The sequence below is a fragment of the Sebastes fasciatus genome, chromosome 13, assembly GCF_043250625.1.
Source record: "Sebastes fasciatus isolate fSebFas1 chromosome 13, fSebFas1.pri, whole genome shotgun sequence".
Lineage (NCBI taxonomy): Eukaryota > Metazoa > Chordata > Actinopteri > Perciformes > Sebastidae > Sebastes > Sebastes fasciatus.
This window is the reverse complement of record NC_133807.1, coordinates 28,561,448-28,587,364: the sequence shown is the minus strand read 5'-3', so window position 1 is coordinate 28,587,364 and position 25,917 is coordinate 28,561,448. Positions and strand designations below refer to the sequence as shown.

The 25,917-nt window shown below is 44.2% G+C and overlaps 2 protein-coding genes and 1 long non-coding RNA gene across 13 annotated transcripts in view; 1 reads left to right on the top strand and 2 right to left on the bottom strand.

Annotated features, from left to right (window-relative positions):
- trap1 (TNF receptor-associated protein 1) overlaps positions 1–6,542 on the bottom strand; it is a 10,689-nt gene extending 4,147 nt beyond the window's left edge. The window contains exons 1-13 of the mRNA XM_074656681.1: positions 6,253–6,542; positions 4,280–4,462; positions 4,099–4,181; positions 3,849–3,989; positions 2,775–2,846; positions 2,480–2,640; positions 2,229–2,338; positions 2,070–2,143; positions 1,684–1,839; positions 1,267–1,387; positions 1,086–1,155; positions 450–597; positions 125–310 (exon numbers count right to left, since the gene is read on the bottom strand). Coding sequence (XP_074512782.1) covers positions 125–310; positions 450–597; positions 1,086–1,155; positions 1,267–1,387; positions 1,684–1,839; positions 2,070–2,143; positions 2,229–2,338; positions 2,480–2,640; positions 2,775–2,846; positions 3,849–3,989; positions 4,099–4,181; positions 4,280–4,462; positions 6,253–6,514 — 1,767 coding nt within the window. The 5' untranslated portion in view covers positions 6,515–6,542. The remainder of the gene's footprint in view (positions 1–124; positions 311–449; positions 598–1,085; positions 1,156–1,266; positions 1,388–1,683; positions 1,840–2,069; positions 2,144–2,228; positions 2,339–2,479; positions 2,641–2,774; positions 2,847–3,848; positions 3,990–4,098; positions 4,182–4,279; positions 4,463–6,252) is intronic.
- On the top strand, positions 6,366–25,917 carry LOC141781153 (uncharacterized). Of its 2 annotated transcripts, none has more exons than XR_012596783.1 (4): positions 6,366–6,497; positions 15,350–15,513; positions 15,694–15,720; positions 25,635–25,912. It is a non-coding gene; the product is annotated as an uncharacterized LOC141781153 (long non-coding RNA). The 2 variants fall into 2 exon arrangements; XR_012596784.1 differs by having other exon boundaries at positions 6,422–6,558; positions 25,635–25,917.
- The window catches only part of crebbpb (CREB binding lysine acetyltransferase b), a 46,732-nt gene continuing 28,882 nt past the window's right edge, over positions 8,068–25,917 (bottom strand). The window contains exons 10-31 of one of the 10 annotated variants that reach the window (XM_074656672.1): positions 25,674–25,848; positions 24,798–24,860; positions 24,342–24,463; positions 22,446–22,634; positions 21,900–22,337; positions 21,512–21,694; positions 20,822–21,002; positions 20,457–20,575; positions 20,117–20,356; positions 18,790–18,878; positions 16,617–16,727; positions 16,399–16,455; positions 16,215–16,292; positions 16,018–16,085; positions 15,734–15,884; positions 15,123–15,269; positions 14,902–15,015; positions 14,631–14,796; positions 13,259–13,426; positions 12,845–13,006; positions 11,604–11,885; positions 8,068–11,499 (exon numbers count right to left, since the gene is read on the bottom strand). In XM_074656672.1, the coding sequence (XP_074512773.1) occupies positions 9,091–11,499; positions 11,604–11,885; positions 12,845–13,006; positions 13,259–13,426; positions 14,631–14,796; positions 14,902–15,015; positions 15,123–15,269; positions 15,734–15,884; positions 16,018–16,085; positions 16,215–16,292; positions 16,399–16,455; positions 16,617–16,727; positions 18,790–18,878; positions 20,117–20,356; positions 20,457–20,575; positions 20,822–21,002; positions 21,512–21,694; positions 21,900–22,337; positions 22,446–22,634; positions 24,342–24,463; positions 24,798–24,860; positions 25,674–25,848 (5,712 nt within the window). In that variant the 3' untranslated portion in view covers positions 8,068–9,090. Of the gene's footprint in view, positions 11,500–11,603; positions 11,886–12,844; positions 13,007–13,258; positions 13,427–14,630; positions 14,797–14,901; positions 15,016–15,122; positions 15,270–15,733; positions 15,897–16,017; positions 16,086–16,214; positions 16,293–16,398; positions 16,456–16,616; positions 16,728–18,789; positions 18,879–20,116; positions 20,357–20,456; positions 20,576–20,821; positions 21,003–21,511; positions 21,695–21,899; positions 22,338–22,445; positions 22,635–24,341; positions 24,464–24,797; positions 24,861–25,673; positions 25,849–25,917 lie in introns of all 10 variants that reach the window. The other 9 variants (XM_074656671.1, XM_074656675.1, XM_074656678.1 and 6 more) reach the window with 9 other exon arrangements.

The following is a 25,917-nucleotide window of genomic DNA, read 5'->3' as shown; positions in this document are numbered from 1 at the left end:
AGCTCAGTTGGTTTGGAGGATCATGTGATAAGCTGCTCTCTGTGAGGTGTTAGAGAAGATATGTTTTCTAGACTTTTTCGCCTTCAACGTCACACATTAGTTTTGATCACCACCACCCTCTCACCTCCATGTCTTTCTGCTTCATGGCCTCGAAGTAGGGGGAGTGCTCTGCCAGATGGCGGTTGGGGGCGCACAGGTAGTAGATGTTGCGTGAGCCAGCCTTCATGCGGGAGGAGTACTCCATCAGGTTGGTGTGCTGCCCCACTGGCAGAGCAGAAGACTCAAACCTCAACAGCTTTGCAATATCCTCCTGTAAGGAGACAGCATGGAGGGTCAAACAGTGTCATATTATATTCATATCATATTCAAGATATCATATTCTGCCACTTTTAATACAAAATGTGTACAAAATACAACATTTTTATAGTTTCCCCCCCAAACAAAGTCACCTTGACGTCTTGTTCCTGGGTGGTGACGATGCCCTCCCTCATGAAGAGGCCGTAGTCCTCAAAGAACTTGCTGTACTTCTCTGGCTCCTTCTTGCTCTGGTCCAGCAGGAAGCGGATCACTCTCTGCTGCAAAACGTCACGCAGCTTCCTGGAACCAGAGGTGATGGTGCAAAAGTTAATCAGTGGAAATGCATTGTGGATATATGAGTAAATATTCCTATAAAACTAAATTTAGATAATAAAGAGTAAGAGCAAGTCAGCATGGTGAAACAGCAGTGATTATAACTAGGGCTGTCAATCGATTAAAATAGTTAATCATGATGAATCGCATGATTGTCCATAGTTAATCGCGATTCATCACAAATTAATTAAACATGAACTAATGTTCAAAATGGAACTTAAAGGGAGATTTGTCACTGCATGTGATTATCATAAAGTGGGCATGTCTGTAAAGAGACTCGTGGGTACCCATAGAACCCATTTTCATTCACATATCTTGAGGTCAGAGGTCAAGGGAGCCCTTTGAAAATGGCCGTGAGGGTTTTTCCTTGCCAAAATTTAGCGCAAGTTTGGAGCGTTATTAAGCCTCCTTCGAGAAAAGACATGATTGTTAACAGTGCATAACTGGTGTTGTACCTGATTAGGTTGCTCTCCTGCAGCAGCTCTCTGCTCAGATTCAGCGGGATGTCCTCACTGTCCACCACACCTGCACACACACACAATGTTTAGCTCAGAACTGAAAAAAGAAAAGAGAATAACTCTTTATAAAATGATGTGTTTAAAAACAGAGTAGAGTAAAAACAAGCCGCATTCAGACCTCGGAGGAAGCGCAGCCACTTGGGCAAGATGTCAGTGGCTTTGGTCTGGATCAGGACCTTCCTGCTGAACAGCGCCACGCTGGAGCCCATCTCCCTGCTCACGTCAAACATGCTCGGCTTCTGTTCACAAATACATTATTCTTAATAAACAAGTTCATTTGTACTCACTTCCAACGGAAAAAAAATATTCTGTTAGGTGACAGAATTGCATAAAATGATCTTTAATACAGGAGGGCATTATTTTAGGGGTTTAAAGTTGTCCGTTTGAATCCCAGATTAGCGGAGTGGGGAAATGTAAAAGAGAAACATTCCCTTTAAACTAGCTGGTGAGATTTTCGCTCAACTAGGCAGTGAAACAAAAATGAGTTAAAATAAAGTTTGACGTGTTGGCACCGTGCCAGTTGTGAGCTGCTCACCGCGTCAGGGACATAGAAGATGCTTCGGATGTTGAGTGGTGCGTCGGCGCGGTAGTGCAGCGTGTAGCGGGGCTTGTCGTAGGCCTGGGCGACGTAACGGTAGAACTCCTCGTGCTGCCAGTCACTGATCTCCTTCGGCTCCATCATCCACAAGGCCTGATGGGAGACGGAGGCCAAACAACAATTAATACTATTCCGTCTACAGCAGTACATTGCTTTGCTCCTGTGCAGTAACTCCTGTCTGCTTCTCCAAACTGGAGGCGTGCCGACCGTCATCTACTGTAGGTAACACACTGACTATGGATAAGCACCTCATACAACCCCACTTCAAAACACCCGAACTATCCCTTTAAGTTAGATTGAACAACTGAATCAGAGAGGCTCACCTGCAGAGTGTTGAGCCTCCGTCCGTTCAGGAAGATGGGGAAGCTGACAAAGTTGCTGTACTTTGTTACAACCTCTGAAAGAGACACAACAGCTTGTAAGTGATGCTGCACTAATGTGTTTTATCCCTGCAGATATATAAGCAGCTCCAGCAGATATACCTTTAACTCTGTCCTCAGCGGAAAACTCCTTGCAGTCGTCTTTGAGGTACAGCACGATCTTTGTTCCCTGTTGAACACCACTGGCTTCAGCGACCTCGAATACTCCAGAACTGAAGAAGACGATGACAGAGGATCACATCTGGTTATAGTTACACCCTTTGCTCTGCTGCAGAACAGAGTCACACTGAGGAAATGTCCTTTTCCTGCTCTTGATGTTGATATATAAGACTTTCATCCCCATCCCTTCTCACCCGTCTGAGGACCACTTGTATCCAGGTGCGTCAGGCTCGGCGGACCGCGAGTAGACGTCTACGCGGTCGGCCACCATGAAGGCAGAGTAGAATCCCACCCCGAACTGACCAATGATGGTGCTGCTGGCCTCCGCCTGGTTCTGCAGGGCGTCCAAAAACGCCTGCAGTGCCAGAAAGAGTTGATTGTAATGTGAGAAAGAGGAGGATACGTGACATTCATAGATATAAACTGAGGGATTTATTGGATTGTTGATTGTACATCGACACACTAGTTGAGTCTGTGGAAGATTATCACCTTTGAACCGGAGCGGGCGATCGTCCCCAGGTTGGCCACCAGCTCCTCTTGGTTCATCCCCACTCCGGTGTCCTGTTAGAGTACAGAGCATCCCAGTCACTCATAGAAGTAATCATAGCTGGTTATATGATATTCAGCCACCAGGTGGCATCTAACTCATAAAACAGACCAGGAACTATGTGTTCTTCTGATGTGTTGTTATGAAACTATGTGTTATGTACTTTTATTTAAGCTATGTGTTGTTATGAAGATCTGTAGGGCCTATACTATGACTTTTTTAAATTTAATATCATACTACACCTTTTATGACATACTATACTATGACTTTTTTATGTAATATTAGACTAGACTAGACTTTTTCACGACTTTATGACATTTTTTTTATCTCTCCAAATTTAGGGGAGAGTTGGTTGATACAGAGGTAATAGTAAAAAGTTGCTTATTGTTGTTGTATTTTTTGTAGTCGTTCATGTTGTGATGTGGTGACACATCTTCTTGGAACTTGTATTTAGTATTACCTCCTGAGCAGTGCCAAAATGTACCTCCAAAAACAGGCAGAAAACGACGGAAACAGCAAAAAACATTTTAACAGACGAACAAATGAATGACTAATTTCTGTGGACAATGCAGTTTCCAAGCTTGTAGAATATTTACTTTTCTTCTAAATACTTGTTATATTTTGCTTCTATTGCAATTAATACACTCCATTTCATATAAATCACCATGTATTAAAACAGGAGGTGCATTATTGTTTTACGTTTCTTTCTTTGTTTTGTGTCAATGCAGCAATATTATGTTCTTTTACAGTATATATTATATGAATGTAAAAGGCTGAATTTCATGGTGTTAAAAATGTAAATAAAAATATTGTAGGGAAAAAAGCAGAACCGGTGACAAAAGGTTACACATTACATTTTATTCCTGCTGAGGAAAAAGGCTATAATGTTTTATGTTTATCCGAACTTCAACATGAAGCTGAAAGACCAACAACGCACACACATAATGGTAAAAAATAATAATACCACTCAACCATAGTTCATGCAGACTGCACATCTTGCACAGTCATGGGTTTACCTGAATGGTGAATGTGCCCTTGGCTCCATCGGTCTGCAGGTGGATCTCCATCTGAGCTGCTTCACCACTCACTGTCATCAGTTTGTGGCGCAGTTTTTCCAGAGCATCACTGCCGTTGGAGATCAGCTCCCTGATGAACACCTGGTGGGATGTGGAAGAGAAGAACATTTAGAGTTAATATACGTAAATATCAGTCTAGCTAAGTCGTAGATTCTCTTTCTCTTTCTCTCTCACACACAAACCCTCTCACCTCTTTCTCTGAGTACAAGGACCTGGCCACAATGTCCAGCAGTTTTTTCGTCTCAGCCTTAAATTCATGTTCGGACAAGCTACCTGCACGGATCAGGAGTAGAGCAACATTCAGATTATCTTAAATCTAACAAATGTTCCCAGACATTAAAGGAGAAGTACGTCTGCAGCTTTTACAGCACCTTGTACAGACTCTGTGTCACTGATGATGGTGTGCAGAGGCTCCTCTTCAGGCTCTTTTTCAGGCTCTTTCTCTGCCTCCTGGGTGCTGTAGTAAGACTGCTGGCCGAAGCCGAGGCAGGACCGCTGGGAGCTCCACACTCCGGGCCGACTGCTCCACCTCTGCTGCTGTCCAACCTGCAGGCCTGATGACAAAAGGAGTCAGCTTTGTCTTTCTGGATGCCTTAAGGTGACTTTACTAACCAAGAAACTTTATTCTTCAAAAGTCTGGTAAATACACTTAAGAATAATCTAAAGAGCCAGTAAAAAAGTTCTTTGTTTACTCTCTCTAACTCTCTCTATAGTATTGCAAAGAGGGATTGGAGTTATATCAACAATGGATCTCTTCACGGACAGTAGAAAATTACAGCATCCCTCTCTCAACAAACATATGGTCATGATGAGTAGTGTTACAGACAGACTCAAATTTAATTAAATCATAAATGTATCTATTTTATGCCATAAAATGACTATTAAACTCACTAAATATATAAACCACATACATATAATATGTACAAACATAAACTCACTTGACATTAACAGTCAGTAAAGACTACAGAGGCTAGGATTCAGGCTGATGTAACAATGATGTAATAACTTGTAGGAAACCCCTCCATTTAAATTCATATGTAACAGTTATGCAGTTTCTTAGTGAGATATCGGGCTAACACACTACCAGCTAGTGGTGTTAGATTACAGGCTGGTAAATTAAGCATCTATCTGCAGCAGAGTTTACATCACTAACTAACCGGCTAGGTTAACTCGGCCAGCTAACAAACAAACACAAGTCAGGCAGCTTTATCTGTAGAGCACATTACAGCAACAGGGCAATTCAAAGTGCTTTACATAAACATTCAAGAACATTGCTACAAAGTGCAAAAGAACATTAAGACATAATTAAAACAGTTATAAAAACATTAAAGATTAGAAAATAGAAACAAGCTAAAAATAAAAGCTAAAATAGAATATAACACACAAGAGTAAAAGCTCTAGTGCAGTATATAAGATCATTATCTGGTTTAATAAAAGGCAGCAGCAGCAAACAGAAGAGTTTTAAGTGGAGGTCCTGCAGGTTTCTGGGAGCTTGTTCCAATATTTGGTGCATAAAAACTGAACTTCTGCATGTTTAGTTGTGACTCTGGGGACACTAAGCAGACCTGATCCAGATAACCTGAGAGGTCTGGATGGTTCATAAGAGTTTTTTTACAAAGCACTAAATGGTTTAGGGCCAAAATACATTTCTGATCTTCTGCTATGTTATGAACCATCCAGACCTCTCAGGTTGTCTGGATCAGGTCTGCTTAGTGTCCCCAGAGTCACAACTAAATATGCAGAATCAGTTTTTATGCACCAAATATCTGGAACAAGCTCCCAGAAACCTGCAGGACCTTCAACTCTGAGTTCTTCTAAACCAAAACTTAAAACTCTTCTGTTTGCTGCCTTTTATTAAACCAGAGAATGATCTTATATACTGCACTAGAGCTTTTACTCTTGTGTTATATTCTATCCTAGCTTTTATTTTTAGCTTGTTTCTATTTTCTAATCTTTAATTTTTTTATAACTGTTTTAATTTTGTCTTAATGTTCTTTTGCACTTTGTCACAATGTTCTTGAATGTTTATATAAAGCACTTTGATTGCCCTGTTGCTGAAATGTGCTCTACAGATGAAGCAGCCTTGCTTTGTGTTATAGGTTCTCTGGAAGGTTAAGGTCCTCAACCAACATAGAAAGCTTCATAGCATTATTATTATTTTGTCAATGTTCATAACATCATAGCAGAAGATCAGAAATGTATTTTGGCTCCTAAACCATTTATTGCTTTGTAAACCAGCAGCAGTATTTAGAAATCAGTTCTCAGAGAGAGGGAGCCATGAAACAAACACAGCTGTCACTATGCTCTTATAGCTAACAGCTAACTAGGCTAACAGCTATCTTACCTCCTGTGAGGGAGCGCGAGGTGATTCTGCTGCTCAGTCCTCGCGCACAGACCGTTAACCGGCCGTTGGTCCTCTGAGCGGACCCGAGGACGAACCGAGCCAGAGAGAGACAGCGGGACATGATGACAGACCAGAGGGACAAGAAGACAAGAAGACAACAGACAGGTCTGTTGGTTTGACCGAGGGGACACACGCCGGACGACTCTAGCACAGGCAGGACCCACACAACGACGCCTTGTCTCGACGTAAGCAGGGCGTCCATCACGCTGCCTGATGAGAAGTAGAAATAATTGTCAATCATCTCAGGTATAAATGTATTTAATTGGACTTTTTGTTATCGTTGATATGAATTAGAATCCTACTAAATAGCATATGTATTAATTTATACTTTTTATTTGGTACCCTCCTTTATTGTTTGATGTAGATTTATATTCTTAATTTGCCCTTCAAGGTCAAACAGTGGTCATCTTAATTAAAATAAAATAAAAATATAAAAAAATTTCGTTAATTTGTTTGTCAAATTGAAGCTGATTAGTGCTGAATTGATTATTTGATTAGTTGATAATTGCAGATTCATTTTCTGTCTATTTTGATATTTATATTAAAGGGACTGTTTGTAAGAATCAGAAATGCTTGTTAACAGCGACACCTGTGTCCGTTAAGTCAACGAAAGTCAGCGTCGGGTTCGCGCTTGTGCTCGCTCTACATAGACATGAACGAGCATCGCTCAAAACAGTGAGGCGACACACGTCAGCTAAAACCACAATATCACTCTATATTTCAGCTGCTTGGCAGTAATGTTGGCTGACCAGACAAAGGTCTCTCCATGAATCAATGCTGATCCTAGTGTTGGCTTTTCCTGCTTCAGCCTCCGGGGCTGAAGCAGGAAGAGAAACGTTATCGTCTCCGACTGTGCACGCAGGGAGACACCGGCACCCGGTCGGAGACGATAACGTTTCTCGCTGCAGAGCCCCGTCACTTCACAAGACACGGGAAACCTCTGTTGGTTTGGAGGAGCTGCAGCAGTTATTTCTGCACAAACGTCCACTAGATATTCTCAGAGCTACTAACTCTTCTGCAGTGTGTAGTGTGCACGCATGAACGTGAGGTGGAGCGAGAACGCGCGCGTTGTGTGAGTGAAGACAAGCAGATAGAGGAGCGGTCTGAACAGCGTAGCCACACATGCGAGCGCGCATGGGACACCGACCCGGTAGATTTATACGTGTAAAAAGTTACAAACAGTCCCTTTAATTGTTGGGAGTCATTTTTCCAAGCAAAAAATGTGAAACATTTGATGGTTCCAGCTTCTCAAATGTGAGAAGTTTGAGCTTTTCCTTGCTTTAAATTATAGTGAACACAATTGCTTGGGGTCTAGGCTGTCCCGAATACAATTTTTTGGGCTTCGAAGCTTCGGTGAGAAATATTCGAAGGTATTTGAAGCTTCGCGGAGCAGCGCCGTCTGAGAATAATTAAGGTTGAATATGAATAATGAATAATGTTGTAGGATTATTCCTTATTTCATGGGCTATTTGGGGATTTATACATTATTATTACATACTTCTATATATATAAAAAAATAAAAAACGAAGCATTCAAATAGTGATTTGAAGGTCGAATACCATCATAACGGTCGATGCTTTGGCCATTCAGGTCAGCCTCAGGTTTTAGACAGTTTGTCAGACAAAAAACAAAGCAAAAAGAAATGTACGATTTTTACAAAGTAATCTGCAGATTGATAATTAAAGCAATCATTAGTTGCAATCCTAATGCCGACCACAGCAGAGCTCTCTCCAAACAGAAACATTAGAAGCAGAGTCTGTGGCACACAGGTTTATTTAACAATATGGTATATAAGTACGAAATGAGCCATTTGAACCAGTTTGTACAGTGATTTCATTCTTATTTTCTGCATATTTACAGTACTGCCTAGCTGCATGATTTACATTAGAGAACAGTTCATCATCAATTCAAGTTTAATGCAAGAGAGAAAATGATGCACAAAACTCTCTCTGAACACAAATCAGCAGTCAAACAAGTTAATTTCCCACCACAGGCAAAAGAGGTTCAGGACTTAATGAGAATTTCTTTTGACTGAGGGAGAGACAAAGCATTTTTTTTTTTAAACATTTGCAAGACAACTACTGGGCCCAGGCCAGTAAAAAGAACATTCCGGCACCTGTGAACATTAACAAGCTTCAACGCAGGTTTCTCTTACACCTGCCTTTTTGTGTTTGGGTGTGTGCAATAGTTCCTAAATCTATACAAATACGTGTATCTCCCATAGACTCTGCAAACAGGAAAGAAATTAAGGCTTTCCCAAAGGCAGTCCTTTTGAAAAATGGCATATTAGAATAAATTAGCCAGGAACAGAGAAACTGAGCAAGAGGTGAAACCTGGCAAAAAATTCCCAGACAAATAATTTTACAGTCTTCTCAACACAAATACGATATTAATTTGCAAAGGTACAAAATAAAAAAAAAAAATTTGAATAATAAAATGAAATATTTTTTGTTTTGAGAAGTTTTGTTAAAAAAGTCAATACCAGAGCATAACAAATGAAAAACAAATTAAAACAACACAAAGACCAGGGCAAATATTTGCATTGGCTGGTCAGAACCAAAAATATATTCTTTGTGTCTTTGTTGTCTTCTTTTCAACAGCAATTATTAAATCACTCTCTGTGTTGGAAGAAAAAGCAGTCCCTTGGTTTAAGGAAAGTTCACAGTCTGTAGGCCTCGTATGACTCATTTGTTTGTATTTCTTTTAGCTTTTTACATCAGCAAGTACAAAAAATTCTCAGCTGAAAACAGAACAAGGCCTTTCTTCTGTCCCAAAATGCTACAATCCTTCAACAAATTTCTCCAGCGTGTCTCCCGTCGTGTCACCCACCATACCCATGTCATTACTCAACCCCCCTCTGTTTGGTGTGTTAAGTTGCGGGAGCATGGCGCTCTGCTCCGATGTTCCCATGTGTCCCTGCTCCATGGAGCCTGACATCGGACCTCCAAGGCCGGGGTGGGGAGAGCTGGAGTGGAGGCCGCCGTGCTGAGGCGAGGGCTGGGGCTGTATCCTGGGGGAGGGACTGGAATGCGGGGTCTGCTGCGAAGGCGGACGGGGCGATTGCACTGGGGCTGGTGAGCGTACTTGGTTTCCCAGGGTGTTTGCCATTGTCTGGCCAGGTAAGTGAGCTCCTCCCTGGGCTTGGCCTTGGAGCATGTGAGGTTGTGGACTCATCGAGTTAGCCTGCACCGGAGAGCCCATCTGCTGCTTTAACATCTGCTGCTGCTGTTGCTGCTGAAGCATCCGCTGCTGGAGGAGGTTCTGGGTCCCGTCCATGCCCATGCCAGGTTGACCCATTTGAGATGTGGGAGGGAGCTGTCCCATGGGCCCCCCTCCGCCTTGCATAGCCATTTGCTGCTGCATACGGAGCTGGGAGTAGCTCGCTGGCCCCGGCTGCTGCTGGGGGAACTGGCCATGGCCCTGAGGCATGCCTCCCTGCTGCTGCTGCTGCTGCTGCGCCTGCTGCTGCGCCTGCTGCTGCTGCATCTGCTGCAACCTGAGCAGCTGCTGTCTGCGGTACAGTTGCTGATTGCCGTTTTGAGCAGCATTCATCATCTGGCCTTGGGGGCCCATGGTTGCCATGCCCTGGGGCCCTGCCTGCTGAGGGGGCTGCTGAGATGCCATCACTGGTCTCTGCACCTGGTTTGCCATGGCTGCCATGGCCTGCATTCCTGCCTGGGACCCCAGCATGGCCTGAGCGTTCTGCTGCTGCGCCTGCTGCTGTTGCTGCGGCTGGCCGGCCTGGTACTTGGCTGTCCTCTGTTTAATGAAAGCGGCCATGAGGTGGGGGTTGGACTTGAGGATGTTGAGGACCTGCTGTTGCTGCTGTGGGGAGCTGGGAGATTTGAGGGTGCGCAGTAATTCCTGCAGGGCACTCGGAGCGATGTTGCCAGGTATTCCCCGTGGCATGTTTTGCTGCTGTGGTGTCATGCCCTGCTGTGAAGGCCCCTGGGGAGGCATGACCCCGGGCATTTGGAGAGCCTGTTGCTGGGGCATCATGGGTCTCTGCATGAGCTGGGTCTGCTGGGGCATAGGGGGTCCCTGAGCCTGCTGAGAGGCCATGGAGCCCGGCTGAGGGGGGCCCTGTGGCGGATGACCCTGGGGATTCTGCATGGGATTCTGCATCCCTGGACCCCACTGGCCCTGCTGCATAGGCTGCATCACCTGGGGGCCCCGTGGCCCCTGCATCATCTGCATCTGACCCTGCATGGGCCCCATCATTCTCGGGTGGTTCATGGGCATCCCGTTCATGGCATAACTCTGCTGCTGCTGCTGCTGCTGTTGCTGCTGCTGCTTCGCCTTGGCTACCATCTCGATCTGTCTGGCCACCTTCAGGGCTGCCAGCAGCGGCTGCTGCTGCTGCTGCTGCTGCTGCTGCTGCTGCTGCTGCTGCTGCTGCTGCTGCTGTTGTTGCTGTGGTTGCTGAGGCTGAGGCTGCTGTTGGTGGGGCATGTTAGGCAGAGGTGACTGCTGCTGATGGAGAGGGGATGACTGAGGCCCCGGTTTGCCCTGCGGCACTGGTGTTGGTGGCTGGCTGCTGCGGCCGTTGTTGGGGAAGCCTTGGGCGATATTGGCAGGGTTTGGTTGCTGCTGTTGTTGTTGTTGTTGTTGTTGTTGTTGTTGTTGTTGGGGCTGGTTGGGCATGGGCTGGGGGGTCTGGGGTGTGTTAGGCTGCTGCACAGAGTTGGGGGTGTCGGGGGCAGCTGAGGTAGGTGGAGATGGTATGGGCATACCCCTTCCGGCCATGGTGGCCATCCTGCGGCGCATCATCTGAGCCTGCTGGAGCCGGTGCTGCAGCTGCTGCTGACGGAGTTTGTGCTTGATGTTGAGACAGAAGGGAACAGGACACTTGTTCTCCTGACAGTGCTTGGCGTGATAACAACATAGAGCGATGAGTTGCTTGCACACAGGGCAGCCACCGTTGGTCTTGCGCTTGCAGCCTTTGGTGTGTTGAACCACCCTCTTCATCTTCTGGCACGAAGGAAGAGAGCAGTTGGCATTGCGGCACTGGCAGGCGTGGACCAGGGACTGGATGCAGCGCTGGATGCTGAGACGACGGCTCTCCTGAGGGCTCTTGGAGGCCTCTCCGCCCTGACCGTTGCTGTCGTCGTCTAGACCTAGGCCCCACTTCACCATCTGGTGCTCGTGGCCCTTAGCGTTGTAGCAGTTAATGCATAGGTCGTAATCCTGAGAAAAGGTAAGGAAGACATTAAGATTGTGTTAAGATCTACATTTAATTCAAAACTGATACAGATTTCAAAACACATCGGTAAAGTGTCATTATTCCCTACCTCGCAGACGGTGCAGTGCCAGCGAGTCTCCACGTGGTGCTTGCACTCATTACAAGTGTACACAAAGCGGTCCTGGCCTTGGTTGTGTAGCTCCACCAACATACACATCGTGCTCCATTTGCATCGTCTCAGTGAGCTGAACTCCCAGTGCTTGTCCCTGGCCAAAGTCAGAAAGGCATCACGGCCGTCCATCAGGTCACAGGTCAACAGAGGGTCGGGGTCCATAATGGGAGGCAGGGTGTTAATGACTGGCCCGGCATGGAGGTGGATAACAAAGAACACCTGGAGGAGAAACGTGTCGGTTAGTTGTAAGGACAGTCAAAAGCCACGTTTCCACCGCAGGAACTTTCTCCCGGAACTAAGAACCTTTTGAGGAACATTGCGTTTCGACTACAGGGACCAGGGTCTGAATTTAGTTCTGGGGACATTTTAGGCCCTGGTGTAGTACTTTCTGAAAGTACCAGAACTTTCGGGGTGGAGTTTGCATGGATGACTGTCACTGATTGGTCAAACATGCAGAGAAAAAAAGAGAGAGATCACGAGGGCGAGCGGTAACGTTAGAAGAGGGAGACATTGCGATAGTGCTGTGAATGAGAAAAAAAATTATATTTCTGTTTCACGGCGTTAACATCAGTAAATATATGCAGCAGTGAATATTGTCGCAGTGAGAAAAAACCTAACGTTTATTTTTTTCCAACATGTTTTTTTATATGAAATAGATGGGCACACTGAACTGAAGGCTGCAGAGTGCGTTTAGCTCTGCGACCACCAGCAGTCCTCGTCCCATGTCAAACGTTTTCATACATTACGTATTATTATTTCATACGTCAGTGGACCAATTTGCCTAATTTTTGCAGGACCACAGTGGAAACGCAGACAACAGTGAGCTGAAGGAACCTTTTAGTTCCTTGAAAAGTAGTTCCAGGGACTAAAAATCCTGGGAACTTTTGGTGGAAACCCAGCTAAAGTGTGCTGCAACAAATTCCCAACTCTCAGTCCATCCCATGTAGGAGTATCTGCATTGCTCTCTAAAGACAATGCGTCCTGTTGTGTGCTGGTGTACTTACGTGCATAGACGTACCGATAAGATGTACGGTAACAAGAAAGAACTTGTTCTGTCCAGTTACCACCGATGTCCGTGTTAAAAACAACATAGTTGTTGCAATGGTGCATGAAATGTCATTTTTAATGATGACGAATGAACTGCAAAAAGCGTGTTATAGTTGTTAGGGTTCCCCCACCTCCTTATGTTTCTCCATCGTGGCGTAGAGCTTCTGAGACAGGTCATTGGCTACATTCGGCATCCCAGGCTTCTTCTTATTGGCTCGGCTGACGCTGCTCTTGTTTTTGTTGGTTTTCTTGTTATTCTTCTTTTTGGCATTCTTGGTGTCAGCTTGGGCCCCCTTGAAAAAGATTGACATGGAGGTTCAGAGAGATTGCACAACAGACAAGATGAGGTTATGCAATTAAGCGGAGTGGTTATACAATGCCTGAATGACTGCTGAAAGCTTTTATATAATGAGCACTTGAGGATGATAAAAATCTGGGGTGAAACGGAGGCCTAAGCACCGGGCTGTTGATTTTGGCACAACAAGAGCGTTCCTTTCGTAAAAACCCATTTCAAAATGCTCAATCCACCTATCCATCTAGCTCACCTCTGGCGTCTCAGTGGAGGCCGTGTTCTCCTCCTTCTTCCTCTCCTCCTCCTCCTGCTCCAGCTCCTTGATGCTCTCCTCCAGCACATTAGGCCAAAAGTCACCCTCGAAATACGGCAGCTCGTTGGCGCTGGTCAGCCGGTCTTCTGTTGCCTGCTTGAAAATGTCCTGAAGAGAGACACACAAGACTTCCATCAGGCAAGATAGTAACACAGCTTTTAAAGAGAAGTTTCATTAAGTTGAATTTAAAACTTTCAACAGCCTTTTAACAGCCTCTATTGTCTTAGAATTTAAGTTTTTGTTCTCATACTTTTTTTTGCAATAATCCATACCAAACACAAGGGGGAACCCCCCGTACTGCACACTACTGGACTGGACACAGTGACAGGCTGATAACTAAAAGCATGTTAATACTCTGGGTCAGAAAAGGGCCTTATAGACAATATTAATATTGGAATACTTTACACGGTCGATATCAGTATGTCTAGTAACGTAGTTTCAACTTTAATTTAAATACCTTAAATTTACAAGTTCATCCCACTAGACTTTTTTGTGTGTTTAGTTAGGGCTGTATAACGTAAATTTGTTTTAACGCCACTAATTTCTTTAAGGAATTACCGCAACTTTTGGCGAGGAAAAACTGTCATGGCCATCTTCATAGGGGTCCCTTGACCTCTGACCTCCAGATATGTGAATGAAAATGGGTTCTATGGGTACCCACGAGTCTCCCCTTTACAGACATGCCCACTTTATGATAATCACATGCAGTTTGGGGCAAGTCATAGTCAAGTCAGCACACTGACACACTGACAGCTGTTGTTGCCTGTTGGGCTGCAGTTTGCCATGTTATGATTTGAGCATATATATGCTAAATGCAGTACCTGTGAGGGTTTATGGACAATATCTGTCATTGTTTTGTGTTGTTAATTGATTTCCAATAATAAATATATCCACACATTTCTCCCATGATGATAAGAGTATTAATACTTGACAAATCTCCCTTTAAGTTACATTTCAAACAGATAAAAATGTGTAATTAATCATGATTAATCATGGACAGTCATGTGATTAATCATGATTAAATATTCTAATCAATTGATAGCCCTTTTATATACGTAATATCAAAACAAAATAATTTGATAATCAGTGTGAAAGTTTCAACCTACTGTAAAGTAGTACTTAAAATAATAAAATAAATCAAATCTATACGGTAATATGGTATGACATCTGACTGATGTGTAATTACAACCAAGACTTACTCACTCTATAGTTATAACTGGTGGCAAAATTGTTAACTATAACTGAGAAATTATTGAGAGTCAGAGCCTCCCGCTGTAGTCACAAAGATGCAACGATGTGATCATTCTCTGACCTTGTAGTCGTGGAGGATCCTCTCAGCGAACGCCTTGTCCAGCATCTTCCTGTACCACTCTTGGAGCCTCTTGGGTTTGGGGATCTTCTGGTCGGGAGGGTGGCAGTGAAAAATGTAGTCATCTCCTTCGCTGGGTGGGCAGGCCCAGATGTGACCCATCACATACCTGCCAGCAACGAGAGTTATCAGCCACTTTGCAGGATTGATACACACAGTATTAGCTGGAATTGTGTGTGAAACACTGTGCTGTGTAAATGTACTCTTAACCCACCCCAGTTTCTTCACATACTCCAGGTAGCCTATTAAGATCTCATGGTACACTGCAGTCCTTAGCGCACGTGGTCTGAAGAAGTGAATACTGTCGAGGTATGATATGTAAACCCGCCTGCAAAGCAAATATGGATGATTTAATCAAAGAGTAGTACACACAAAATAACAAACAAAACTGAGAAAAACTGCATGCATCGTTCCTATTTCTTTCTGTAGTGTTACCTGGTATTTGGAAAGGCGCACTCTGAGCCGTACTCCTGAACATGCATGCCGAAGAAACAAACGTCCACCCCGTCTATTTCCTCAAATGCAAAAAGTGCTTTGGTTCTGTAAGGGAAGCTCTCCTCCATCTCGCCTGCGTCCACAAACCTGTGGGAACAGAGAAGCAGAAGTAACGTTACAGGTTTTTGTAGAACTTAACTTGAACAATTTGATTATTTTTTTTATAGAAGACAGGAGAAGGGATCATTCCCATGCATGTCGCCGGACTGTAAGAAACCCGTCCAATCGTTTCATTCAGCCCGAATGAATCGGCGCCAGCGATGTCAACAAATCCCAGAGAAGCTCAGATTTCAACACACACAGAAGAAGAGTGACTTCATTCTCTGCTCAGGTAGACATTACTCCTCTATATCTTCACATTGCAAATAGCTGTTTGCTGCTCTATTAATGCTCTGAATATCAAATTTCACACCTTTAAGCGGAGTAGTTTCCGGCTGGGCTTACATTAAGAAAGCAGTCACACAATGAAAACTACCATTTTATTCCACATTTAACATGTGTTTTTTTGCAGATCAGGATGGACACACTTTACCAGAAGGTGAGAACCTTACTTAGACTTCATGCCAGGCTTAATCTCCACATTTTTGTCAGAGCTGGCCACCACTCGCACAAACACCTCGCCGGCCTCTGGGTGGTTCTGCCTTTTCAAGTACTTGTTCACTCTGTCCTCGATGTACGTCCCGAGCCTGGTCGACTGCAGCCCTTTACACAGACCAGCGCGAACACAAAAACAAAACGTATTTAATATCAACTCAAGGTGTAAACATTGAAAGTTTTATGTGATCAAATAAAGAAAAATTCAAAAAATGTAATGTTACTAATAAACGCAACTCACTTCTGGCTGAAAACTTGTTCTCCTTTCTTGTTTTGCCAGATTTCTTCAGACAGTTGTCACAGATAAAGCTAAAGGAAGAAGGATCAAACTGCAGTTTAGAGTCATCATACAGCAACGCTGGCAAATACATATTCCTAGTAAAAAGTAAGAGTTCTGTTACGGACTGTGTATGCTTAAACAGCCATAGCGAGACTTACCCTGATGGCCAAATGACATCGTAGTGCAGCACGCAGATCTGATGCATCTTTCGTCCACAGTCTTTACATTCAACAAACCTGGCAAGGACAAATATTTGCTTTTTTTTCTGCTTTCCTTTCGAAAAGTAGTAAAGAATCACCGCCATAACATAAATGAGAGTCAAACTGTCCAGACAATACTCACGGTTCAGGGTCCAACATGTCATTTTTCTTCTTCTCAAACTGCTCTTTCGATATCATGCTGCATGGAAAAAGAGATAAAGAGACAACCAAGTTCATGTTGGCTCCTGCGATTAAAACTCCTTTCCACAGAATAAAGTCGAGAGAAAAAAAAAACAGCCTGATTATCTCGCAACGTGATCATCAGGTGGTGTTCAGCCGCCCGGGCCTGGTTTAACTTACGTCTGTGGCTGGGCCGGGTCGTCCCCCAGGGTCACACTGTTGCCCTGGATCTCGTTGAAGCACTTCTCACAGAAGTGATACCTGTCGGCAATAAGGCCATATTTGGGTGAACTGCAGCCAGCACACACAGTAGCAGCACAGGCAAACCGGCGTACGGGTGGCAGAATGCAGAGTAAACGGAGCACACGGCGATAACCGAGGACCGAGAGTGGACAGCGGACAGACGGAGGGACACACATACACATACACATACACATACACATACACATACACATACACATACAGAGGAACATGTTAGTGACAGTTGAAATGGTCATGATCCAGCCACTCTCATTCAAACTGGAACAGAAATGGGGGAGACTAACAGAAAAGTGCTTAAATGTTAAATGAATGTCAACAACAAATGAATGTTCAGAAAGTACTGTATGTCGACATAGGGCTGGGCGATATGTTTCTTGATATTTTAGGCTATATCACAATACATATCAGACCTATAAACAAAAAATGATTGAGAATTATTAACCGGCTTTGTCGAATACTCGATTCCGATTGGTCAATCATGGCGTTCTAGGGTCTGTTATTTCTTTATAGCAGACCGTTGCTATGTATAACAGACCGTTGCTATGGACGCAGTTTTGACATTGGACTCTGGAGGACCGTTTTTGTGTCAAATTATTGATTTCTAAGTAAGTAGCCGTGTTATAAGCGGGATAATGTACAGCTAGCGGGTCATTGTTGTGAAATAAACCCTTTCAGGGCGATGCTTAGCACCAGGGTGCCGCATCGGTGTCGCGGTTTATTTCACAACAATGACCCGACTTTTTATCCCTTACTTATTAGATGTTGACAGAGCATTTCTATTTTAACCGCCGCAGCTTTTCTAGCCTTTACAGCACTGGTTTAACCAAAAAACTCACAGATCAATTGCATGTATTGTAAATCATCTCACGTGATGCTATTCAGCCAATCAAATATGTGCATTCCCATAAGCACTGCGACTCGCGTCAGTGAGTGAGATACTGTACACACGAGAGAGACGAGACAACAGTCTGAGAAATATGTGACGTGCTCTAAAAAGAGAAACAGTGAAACCAGAGCTTTTTATCCAGAATGAACAGACTCATAAATGGTCATTCTTCCCACAGGCAGTTCAAAATCCGTATGTCTCATATGTTCAGAGACCGCGGCGATTATTAAAAGCAGTAACGTCTTTTTCTGTATTGGATGCACGGAAAAAGAGATGTGCATGGATGTGGTGCACATCCATGCTCATACGCCACACACACTCGGCCAGGAGAGTGCGTCTGTTGGAGGGAGAAAGTCGCAGGAGAAGCGAAACGCCAAAGCGAGTCTCATGCCGGCGGCTTAAAATAAAATGACAATATTTATACTCCATGCCGACGTAGAACAAGCCGCAATACATTGAGTATATCTGATATATCGTCCACCCCTATGTCGACATGACAATATCTAACTGCATGCTGGAATATGAAAATAACAATAAAAAAAAACACAGTTTCACTGCAATCATTTATAACACAAGCAACATGCATTATGAGCGGATGAAGGAATGATATGGTCATGCCGGGGAGACAGGATGAGTGATGACGCAAATACACATGTGTGGGTCTTGTAGGAAAACTGTGACTAAATGAATTTCACTGAAGGGTATTTCAGTCTTAATACTTTAGGAATTTAGATCAAGATACAGTCAAGTGATAAAACCTTGCTTAGAACTTCTTAAACAATATAAGAAATCCATTAAATTCTCATAAACAGACTTTTTGTTGGGAGTTGGTAAGCCTCATAGCAAGTATCTGCAATAATTAAATGGTGTTGCATAAAAATGATAAGAGGTGCAGCAGCAGATTCTGACCAGCAGGGGGAGCTTTGGTGCTGGTTCTTGGTCATAGCAGACATATGAGGACAACACAGGGCCAGATAATGCACGGTCTGCTTGGCCACAATATACAACTCTCAGTGGCGTCTGTGACACCCCTATAAAGGAAAGGTCATGTGATCAAGGTCCTTGCAGCGTTGCTGGCTGGTGCGGCTGTATGTGAAGCGATATCTTTGTCCGTGTTTTATCTTTGCGGATGAAGCTGCACGCTTTCGCTTTATAACCCCTCCTTCACCTTTTTACCGCCTCAGCAGAGTGTGAATACGATTTTACCTGTTCTGGTAGCTGTAGTAGGTGCCGTCCCTGGAAATGGTGCACAACTGTTTGCCGTAGCAACACAGCGTCTGGGGTGAGAACTCGTACTGTGGAAACATCAGAGAAACATGTTAATAATCCACGTTTTTGTTACAAACTGGTTGCACTCTAGTCAACACCCACATACACGTAGAAATAATGACAACGGATGAGATAAATGTAGTAAAAAGTACAGTTTTTGTTAGAGATGCACCGATTGCAATTTTCTTGGCCGATTCCAATTTCGGATTTTTTAAAAGTCTGACCTGCCGATTCAGGTTTTCTTTTTAAAAACTATAATTGACAGCAAGGCTCCAGACTAACTCTTCTTCACTAGAACATTATACAATTACAGAGAAAAACAATATACGACTAAAATTACAATATATTAACTTATTATGTACCGAAAAATGAACTTCCATGGCCTCCGCCATTTCTGACAACGTCAACAAACACACCATAAGCCGAGAACTCGGAGCTTTCAGAAACTTTCCACTTATGAGGTTGGTTCATATGGATTCTTCTCATGAACACAGTAAACACGATCCCATTTGAAGGCACCAAAAGTCAAACCGTCAAAAACTGTTAATGTTATCCCTTTACTTTGTTATTATCATCTATAGTGATTATTTGCATAAAAACACAATTCAAATGATAGCTAGTGTTAGAGAGTTAAACAGGTCAGAATTTCCTCTCTAATATCTATTTTATGTTGCTGTGACAACATCTCCACCAAACAACTGGATTTATTCAAGTTTCTCACCAAAAACTACATTTTTACAAGATTATATTTGAACACATCACGACAGCGTTATAATTTAAGCTCAATACTAATTTTTACTGAATAGAGCTTGAACACATCATAATGCAGTCAATGCAACCTCCGTTAACCTTCGGCGTTAGCTCCGTTATAAGCAGGACTGTGCGAGGAAGAGACCGCGTGCTCTTGGCAGACGAGCCGCTCACTGCAATTACTCTGAGCGGCAGCATCATGGGAATGAATTACCATTTAATAAGTGTCTGATAAGTTAGTTGTTCCAAATGTTTTTAAGGTTGTTTCTCCGAGGCTTATTTTGTAGTTGCAGTTGTGACAAATTGCGAGCTTTATGTCTTCTTCATGCTGAAGAATCCAACGTAAAGCTATCATGCAGCGGCGCAACACGTGTGTAAACGTGAGCGGTAAAAAAAACGGAAATATGAGACCGATAGGCCGGTCACACGTCATGGTCTATCAGCTGAATACAGGCCGGTTTCAATCTCTATATCTCTAGTTTTTGTGTTAAACTCCCATCCCGTACTGTCTCACCTTCCTGCCGCAGCAGTAGCCCAGGCCCTGCATGACGGGATCAATCTCTGCTTCAAACACTTCTGCCAGTTTGCTGCAGTACTTGTAGACGCGGGATGTTTTACGGTTGTACAACCAGGCGTTGTTGAACATCATCCACACGTCGTCCACGTACTGCCACGGCTCCTGGTACTGACCCGTGTCCAGCTTGCGCTTGATGGTGGATAAGTCGATGGGAGTCTTCACAATGTCAAAGTAGTCCTGTGCAGCATGAGAGACACGTGCAGGAATGAGCAACAGTATTTTCTGTGGGTCTTGAAACATCAAAATTGCATGTGTGTGTATTATTGTGGACACTCACGGGGATGCCTAGTAGCATGGGGTCTACAGGTTGTCTGAAGGGCAGTGACTCTGGGTCTTGCCTGTAGAGGGCCTCGAGTGTCGGCATTAGGGCTTGTCTCAGCTCCTCTGGCTTGAAAACTGGACAGACAGTAATAATGTTATAAGGAACCAAACACAGACAGCATATCACAATCTGCAAATACAAGATTTCACTTCAAAGTTAACTGTACAAATGCATTGTGCCCTATCTGACTGCACACCCTGATGAAAGCATCAACAAAACTGCGGTACAGGTATAATGGAAAGTAGGAGACAACTCTCAAAAATCATACCGTAATATATTGCTACACACTTAATGCATACAAATGAGACCTGCGTTCTCACTTTTTTTGCGGTTCTGAGTGGCGGAGGTGGTTGATGTGCCGTTGGCCCCACTTTCCTCCTCTTCTTTGGGTTCTGTCTTCATCTCCGGCTTCTTCACCTCAGTTTCCATTGGTTCCTGCTTTGGCTCTTTTGCGTCTGGCTCCTCCTTCTTCACCAGCGGGGGTTTGGTTTCATCGTCCTGCTACATGAACACAACCAGGGTTAACCAGCTATCTTACGGTGCAGAGTCAGGGAAACAATTAAGTATGTAATTTATTCTTTCTTTTCATCTTTGGGAGTCGCTCCCACATGTCAAATGAATTTTTTTGGACATGAAATGTGAGCAGATGTGGTTGGTTGTGGAGGACTGAGTTTGTAATACCAGGGGATCAAACAGCAAATGGTTTCCAGTCTGACCTATAGTACTATAATCTTTCTAGAGATGTTCCCGACGACTAATTTCTCGAACATTTAAACGGAAGTTAGTTGAAGTCGACTAGTCTAAAAGTAAGAAAGCACTCCGTAAACATTCAAAATAGATCACAATTTAATCTATAATCGTGTACAAGAGCCATATGAAAACGTTAACCACATTTTTCAATAACCGAGTACCAACCAGCGATGGTAGTAACGTTTCATCAACTAGTTGACTAATCAAGCACATCCCTTATTCTTTCTGTTAGTAAATGATCTAATAAATCATGAACATACCTCCATTTTTATATCTGGCTGCTTCTTGCCAGAGATGCTGTCTTCTTCTTCTTCTTCTTCTTCTTTTACTTCAGGTTTGGCTTCAGTGCTGCTCATGTCCGGCAGGGCCTGCTGGGAGCTCAGCTCAGCCACAGAGGCTGGGGTGGGCACTCGGTTATCTATACTCGCTGCCGCCTGGGACAACTTTAAGGAGAGGAGGAAGAGACAGTCTGATTACAACGCTGATCATTTATAAACAAAGTCATACGGATTTATAAGCAAATTAAGGATTGACTTGTCAGTGATCCTCTCTCATTTGTCTTTCAAATTGACAGCTTTAACAGGAGCCGTCAAAGAAGGAAGGGATATAAAAGCTCTAGTTAGTTTTCAGTAAGAACCAGTGTCTCACCGGGGTGCTGGGGTGCTGGGCCTGCACTGAGGTGGGCTGCTGCATCTGGCTGGGGGGATCTGTCTGCGGCTGCAGGGGTGTAAGCGGCTGGGAGGGGTCAGGTGTGCCCTTGGCTGAGGGGGGGCCAGGGAGGCTAGGTATGTGGGTTGGGGTGGAGGAGGGCCCGCCCGTGGAGGCAGGGGTAGAGGGCTGCGGTAACACCTGGGCCTGTGCAGAAGCATGGTGCTGCTGCTGCTGCTGCTGCTGCAGCAGCTGTTGCTGCTGCTGCTGCTGCTGCTGCTGCTGCTGCTGCTGCTGCTGCTGCTGCTGCTGCTGCAGGCTGGCGGAGGGATTGGGTGGAGGGGTGGCGCCCAGGGTGGGCTGGGATGCGGGACCACAGGGCAGCTGGGAGCTGAGGGATCCCAGTGCATTCAGGGGGAGGTTAGAGTTCTGTGGCTGCTGGGACAAAGAGGGATGCACAGTTAGCGTACCAATACACACCATTCATACAGCAGCCAACATGCTGACACACACACTGAAAAACGCTAGGAGCACGAGCCTCCTTACCTGTGTGACAGCAGCCTGTGTTATGGGCTGTCCCAAGCCTACATTCACATTCATTGCTCCACCTGCAGCGGCAGTGAACTGGCTCTGTGGCAGGAACTGGCCCTGGTTGGCTGGCTGAGATACCATGTTATTAGCATGACTACCCATCATTCCTTGAGTCTGAGGCATCCTTGACGGGGACATACCCATCTGAAAAGAAGAAGAGAAGAGTTGTTAAATAGATCAAATCATTACGACAGCAGGCCTGTAGTATACGACGCCTGCCAAGTAAAATAAAGTGAATGGAATGCAGCATGCATGCTACCACTACAATAGTCCTCTAAAGGCCCTGTGGTGTAACACAGAATAAACAATGTGCCGAACCAAAACACAGCATGGCAACAGATCTAAAGCCTGGGAGGAACATTAAATAGCTGTAAGCCAGACCTGAGGCTCTGCCACGGTTTCATTACAGATTACTCACTGAAAGCCAGGCAGCTGGTTAATAAATTGATCAGGACCGGTGTCAACCACAGGCAGCAAATTCCATATTGATGCTTTAGGATACATCCACACTATTACGTTTTGCTACGTTAATGCCCTGCGTCCACACTACTCCGGCGTTTTCGAGCCCTTAAAACGGAGACGTTTGGAAAAGCTGCTGACCCCGTTTCTGTTTTAAAACTCCGGTAGTCTGTTAGGTAGTTGTAGTTTGGACGGTCAGAAACGGAGACCTTTGGAAACGATGACGCAGACACTCACGTTCGCTTCTTGATTGGGTCTCTTCTAGGAATGTTAATTATTAAGCCTTTAACCGTTAACCGACATTAAGAATTTTAACCGACTAATGTTATCGGTTAAAAGAAATATTAAAAACTTATTTCAAAGCTGAACAAAACTCAGAGGAGTGGCGACCTTAACAGCCCACCTTAAGAGAGTCGGAGCCAGAGTTGCTAGATACAGGAAGTTGGCTCCCGTCTTGAGTTGAGGAGTTGTAGCATTTATTCACCGACAAACTGTACACGCACTGCTACTGCTACGTTCACAGCTATAACGCCACCGACAACCCCACACTCACCGCCGCCACACACACGCGCGCGCGGTCTGTCGGACACTACCATTACGCCTGGCAGACTCACAGCTGACAACCTCACAGCTAAACTAAATGCCGTGTCCACGACAATACACGCAGCACCGTGGCTGCTACAGTAACGCTCCCGGACGGGTGAACTGGCGACTTGTCTATTTTACACTGCAGTTGGCGCACCGCTGCATGCGACGCACTAATCTTGTCATTTAACAGTTAATAATTGGTTAACGAAGGTCGGTTATCGGTTAAATTTTTTTTTCAAAATTAGCATCCCTAGTCTCATCAGTCATGAAGCGTCCTTCCCTGATTCGTCATGCCGGGATGGCATGCATGGATAACGACTTACAAGCATTGATGACCTTGTTGTTTATGCAACTGAACAGCCAACCACGCTGCTTCCCGTTTACACCGGCATGCGCATGCCCAGTGTACGTGCATGGTCATATGACATGCGTTTTCAGGCGTGGTAGTATGGATGGAAATTAATTCTGAAACAGCCCTAAAACGCACGTCTTGACACCGTTCAGTGGACAGAGATCTCTTTCGTTTTAAAATGCCATTTCAAAATGAAAACATATTAATGTGGATGTAGCCTTCGTGTCAAATGAACAATCAGTGAAACAGCATGGGGCATTTCACAGCCAAGAGGAGCGAAAAAGTGGAGGAAACAGCCAAAGAACTGAACAACTGGGAACAAAAAAAGAAAAACTGGAAAATGGTTCCAAGAAGAGCAGGTTTAAGGGAGAAACTGACAAAGAAATGACTGTTCAAAAGAGAGAGCAGAGACAAAAATTGAAAAGCAGGGAGACGGAGGAGAAAGATCTAACCGCTGGGACGGAGCTCATGTTCATCTGCTGTGGATGGTTCATGGGGGAGGGGGCACGTGCTCCCATGGGTGCCTGAGACATCTGCGCATTCTGCATTGCCATTGGGTTAAACTGATTGATTCCTGTGGGAACAGATACACGCACACAATTACATACTTGTTTATCATACTTGGGAGTCGTTGTAATTTAATATTCCGTGTCCTGCTGGGCTGCAAGAAGCAATGAACCAGCTCACTTTAGCATCACAGTTCTGACAAATATGATATTCAGCTTTAACTGCTGAAACAATCAGGAAACTAAAAGTCACTTTGACGTTGAAATGCCAATTTTCTGTGTGACATTTAAACATCAATACGTTAGCAAACTTAATAACTAGGAAGGTTAGCCAAAAAAATGACATACGGGGTGTTTTTCTCTGGAAAACGACTGCTAAGAAAGCAAAGAGCAAACACATACCTTGGGGCACCTGCATACGGCTCATTATCTGATTTGGCATGTTGGGCATAGGCACAGGTCCATCTGAGAGAAGACAGGATGAAGAGTTAATTTATCAGTTGCAAAAATACTTATATTTGTAGTACAATCGATTAAAATATTTAATCACGCTTAATCGCAAATTAATCTCACATTTTTCTCCTGTTCAAAATGTAACTTAAAGGGAGATTTGTCAAGTATTTAACACTCTTATCAACATGGGCGTGGGCAAATATGCTTGCTATATGTAAATGTATGTATATATATACTATTGGAAATCAATTAACACAAAACAATGACACATATTGTCCAGAAACCCTCACAGGTACTGCATTTAGCATAAAAAATATCCTCAAATCATAAAATGGCAAACTGCAGCCCAACAGGCAACAACTTTGGGCAACTTGCCCCAAACTGCATGTGATTATCATAGTGGGCATGTCTGTAAAGGGGAGACTCGTGGGTACCCATAGAAGCCATTTACATTCACATATCTTGAGGTCAGAGGTCAAGGGACCTTGTAGAAAATGTCCATGACAGTTTTTTCCTCGCCAAAATTTAGCGCAAGTTTGGAGCGTTATTTAGCGACAAACTAGAATGACATGGTCGGTACCAATGGATTCATTGTTTTGTAGTTTCATATGATACCAATATCTTCACTTTAGCTTTAAAGTAAGTAGCATTAATGCGTTAAAGAAATTAGTGACGTTAAAACGAATTTGCGTTAATTATCGCGTTAACTTTGACAGCCATGATTTGTATCAACTGATAACTTCAGAATAGTCATAAGAAGCCAGTATTCTTGTCTTTCCCCTTCAGAACTTTGTCACCCAGAGTGAAGAGAGTTTGGCTACTAACTGGGAGATCGGACTGCCTGTCCGGGGCCCATGGCGTTGGGCTGAGCCATTCCAGGTTGCTGAGGCCCAGCTGTGCCCACCATGCCAGGCTGTTTCTGGAGCCGTGAGCGCCTCTTCTCCTCCAGCTCCTTCTGGATTTTGTAGATTTTCTCAGCCAGGAAGTGGTAATACTCGTCCTAGTGAGAGACATTTTTAAAAGAACAATAAATTCTTGGTATCTGGTGCAAATTCTCTGCTCTCATAGT